Source organism: Volvox carteri (genome assembly GCF_000143455.1).
Source record: "Volvox carteri f. nagariensis unplaced genomic scaffold VOLCAscaffold_42, whole genome shotgun sequence".
In the NCBI taxonomy this organism is placed as follows: domain Eukaryota; kingdom Viridiplantae; phylum Chlorophyta; class Chlorophyceae; order Chlamydomonadales; family Volvocaceae; genus Volvox; species Volvox carteri.
In genome coordinates, this window is record NW_003307585.1 from 120,044 (window position 1) to 124,184 (window position 4,141).

At 53.8% G+C, this 4,141-nt stretch overlaps 1 protein-coding gene across 1 annotated transcript in view; it reads left to right on the plus strand.

Moving 5' to 3' along the window:
- The window catches only part of sef4 (uncharacterized protein), a gene marked incomplete at its 3' end in the record, with an annotated part of 8,148 nt that extends 4,513 nt beyond the window's left edge, over positions 1-3,635 (plus strand). Inside the window, exons 3-6 of the mRNA XM_002954281.1 lie at positions 1,099-1,210; positions 2,265-2,433; positions 2,595-2,683; positions 3,567-3,635. Coding sequence (XP_002954327.1) covers positions 1,099-1,210; positions 2,265-2,433; positions 2,595-2,683; positions 3,567-3,635 — 439 coding nt within the window. The remainder of the gene's footprint in view (positions 1-1,098; positions 1,211-2,264; positions 2,434-2,594; positions 2,684-3,566) is intronic.
- Between the last annotated feature and the right edge of the window lie 506 nt (positions 3,636-4,141).

The following is a 4,141-nucleotide window of genomic DNA, read 5'->3' on the forward strand; positions in this document are numbered from 1 at the left end:
GCTGAGAATTCGAATTTACTATTTCAGCTGACAGCTCCATAGTTCCGGCATTCTGCCTACACTATTGGAGCTTATTATTATTGTTGCTCTCACTTCCCCCCCCCCGCCCTCAGTGTCCCTCGTTTATAAGCGGCAGGCTCGGCCCAGTTGGAGACCGGTGATTAGGCAGTCCCCTCGGAGCGCCGGACGTGCAGCTGTACAGCGATTACCGCACGGCAAATAAGTGCCTATAGAGTATCGTCGCGCGCTAGGAATGTCGCCTGGCCAGCCCCGCTGGCCAGGGTGTGGTTCGTGCGTCGCTGACGCTTCAGGTTTGCCCTCGGGGCGGGTGACCAGTGGACGCAGTCATTAATGCTGCGTTTAGTTGTCTAGTGCTGTGCGTCAGTTCTTTCGGCCGTGCCGGTGTGGCCGCGCTGGACAGCGCTGCGCGCGCTCAGACCGCGCCGTGTGGCGCTAGACCGCGCTTCGGCGCACACGCGCCCTGGCGCTCCGAGAGCAGCAATTAGTACTCTGCAGTAGTGTAAGGCCCTTGGCAGCCCCGGTTTCGCCTCGCCCTGTCCTATCCGACACCCCGAACGCAACCGTACAGCAAGCCATGAAGGCTATAGGACATAACTTCACATATGCATGGGCCTCACATTACGTAACGGCCACAGCCAAACACTACAGGAACTTATCAGCGCAAGCCAGCCATCCCAATTAATCTGCAAAATATTCGAATGCTGCGCGTTGCGCTAATCACGTCCATGACAAACCCTCACACAACGCCGCAGCAGGTGCACTTAGCCCCCCTCCATGTACATTTCGAAACCTTGCAAAGGCCCGCTAGGTACCCGCTTTGAAACGCGCCTCGCGCCCAACCAGCTGCCAGTCAGTCAGTCAGTTGTGGGGCGCCTTCGTTTCGAGTTGTGGAGTCCAAACTTGCCATGGACGTAGTGTCGAAAAAGGCGTTGATGCTCCAAGGCTCCAACCGCTGGAAGGAATCTTATAACAGGATACGGCTGGGGGAGAATGCACAAGCAGTGCAAGGCCCGCAGGGAGCCTCCTCGACAGTAGGCATCCCCATCGCCATCGCCATCACCGCGTATGATGGGTTAGGAGGTGCCAGACTATGCGGGACAGCAATCCAGGGAGCTGTGTGCCGTGTGTTGTGCTGATACCGGGAGTGGCTCTATATGTACGGCACTACCCAGGCTACGTTGGTGCAAGGGTGGGCTGTGCAGTGGGGGGCATACTGTGATCTGGTGAAATGAAAACTGAAGCGCCGCAAAGCAAGGCGCCGAATTGCGATAATGACCCGCCCGTACCCGGTAGTCAGGCGGGCGGTCAGTAGTCGTTGAACGGAGTCAGAGCAGGGGCCCTGTGCAGCAAACTTGTCATTCGTACTGTCGGTTTCAATAGGCTCTATCTGTTTTTACAAATCTGTTACAAATTCCATCAGAGCAAGTTCTGCCCAATATTAATGACTAATAAGGAGCTGTCATGGATGAGTTTCATTCACCATGCATGTCCATCTTCGTGAAAGCGGCCATAACCAGACAAGGATGGGGTTGTGGAACTGAAGCTGCCACCGCGGGACAGCAATAGCAACCACAACCATCCGAACTGCCACGAGCTGCCGTACATGAAGCTCGCTCACACATTGATTTTTTTCCGCACGTGGTTGACTGTGAGGTGCTGTTCGAGCAAGAAGGGGGGGGGCCTTGAAACCACCTCCCATTAGCAAGAAGCTCGACCCGCATACAGACGAACATACATACATACACACATGCGTACACCAACCGAGGCTTTTTTCTGGTCGACCATGAGCCAATACTTCCACCAATCTGCCGGTCCGTGTGCATCCTGGTACGGCAATTCAGCAGTAGCAGTACTACTGGCAGCAGTAGTAGCAGCAACAGCATGGTGATTATGCACGCAACACGTCCAGCTGCATGGCTAGCCAGCCAGCCAGCCAGCCAACCGTGTAATAAACACCAAATCCGGAGCATGCCAGGGGCTGTATGTATGTCTCTCGCCTCGGCGGCTTACGACCACTATACAACGTACCGCACATATGTGTATGTGTGCGTGTCTTTTTGTGTGCATGTGTGTTACACCTTTGGTATGCAAGTATGCAAACATACGTCCATGTCGATCTGTCTACCGAAGATAAACAGCATCGACACCACCGCGGCGGCTCTCCGTCTGTCACACCGAACTCGGGGAGAGAGATTGTTAAATTGCTATTACGGGCTCACTCAGTACATGCCGTACATTCGCAGAGCGTGCCCTCCTCACAGCCAGCTAGCGCCTTTTCGTTTCAGCGCATTGCCTACCTGCCTCCCTACCTGCCTCCCTACCTGCCTACCCTGCCAGACCACATTAACAACGAGCCACACCAGCAGGTTAACTTTTGTGGACAGCTGTCTATGGGTACCGGCAGAAGGCAGGGTTAGGATTGCCGTACATACTTGCCGTACGCGTATCAAAGTCGGCCGTACGCAAATAGTCCCACCGTACATGTACAATTGCCCGCACAGAATCAGACATGCCATGAGTGCTTCATATTTTACGCGGGTAGCTCCAACTCCATGAGCCCCATGGCCCATCAGGCTCAACGCATCCACCGCGCGCCACACCCGCTGAGGAGCCCAGCCATGATCACCCCGCCTTCATTCAGACACCAGCAGTCAGCAGCCAGGTACGCATCTCCAAGTTTCTACATTTTTAACCCTCATTATCTCCACGTGAGCTTCAATCTACCGGCACCTGCGGAGCCCTGCACCCACTCCACGTTTGGGCCAGGAGCCGGTACATGCATGAGCTTTCCATAGCCGCGCAAGCCGGGCGCGCTCGTGTGGCGCAGAACTTATACGGATCGTAGCGTGGAGAGATCTTGGTACTGGTTCCGGAGCGAGCTAGTATGTCCGCTATCAGCATGTATATTTCACACGTGGAAAATGTTCTAGACGTAGTGGTGGGCAACAAATGACACGAATGACACAATGTTTTCATACACGCGGCACCGACCACCAAATCCACGAGCTGTCATCGATTGTAAAAATATCCATGTAGAAGTAAAGACTAATTCTGGCTGCCTATTCGCCTGCTTGGCCGCTTGCAGCTTACTGAAACGTAGTAATGCAAGAACGGTACGCGCAATTGGGTGACTCAGCACCCTTCATTTTTCCGTCCTGCGCTGTGCTCAGCTATACATATACAGATAAAAAGAGAGACCAGAAGCACAAAAAAGATTTGAAATCGTAAACGTAAATGATTGGTAGAGAGAATGTTATACTTGCTCCACCCACACTCGCTTTGCCGGTAGAAGACACTATCTGCTGATTTTTTAAGGTGGTGAAAAGAAGCATGCCGACAAAGGAGCCCCATACCGGGCGTGGATCCGCAAAAGTCCCTACCATAGCAGGCTGAGAGATCTGGCTAAACCCGACGGTAACGGGATTCATGGCCCCACTTGTGCAGAAGCTACAAGGAACTACTATATCGAAACATCCATACGCTATTAAAACAAAGGAGTGAGCAACTATCCTACCAGGATAAAGGCCCCATCGAACCACCTTCAGGCGCGCAAGCTTACCTACGACGGCCGCTACCCGCTGTCAGACGTGGAATCGCCCGTCAACAACATGTGAAGCCCCAAGACGCGGCTATTCATGACCGATGGCTCTGACATCACAACAAATAAATCACCATCTGCGGCAGCAGCGGCCAACGCAGTCACGACACGCCCTGCCTTCAAATGCCAACCTTGCCAACCTTGCATACGCAAATTCCACTGCACCGCACATCAGCCAGGCCCTGCGCATTATGGAGCGGGGTTGGAATGTTGAACTCTAGTCGCTCTGAACTCTCCAGGCGGCGGCAACTAACGGAACGCAGCGCGCGCAAATCGTACTCCTAGCTGCTCCTAGCCCGTTGCATAATAACTGCAAAATGAGATCGTGCTTGATTGCTTGCTCCAGACTCATGGAAATATAACCCCAGTGATCCACACATGCCCGGCACTGCGCACGAGCATGAAGCGCTAGCTATTGATCGCTGCAAACCCACGACTGCTGAATGACGCCGAAATTGCATTATTGGTGCGCGCTACGTTGTCCCCCCCCCGCCGCCATTCACACCATCCAAACCATACATG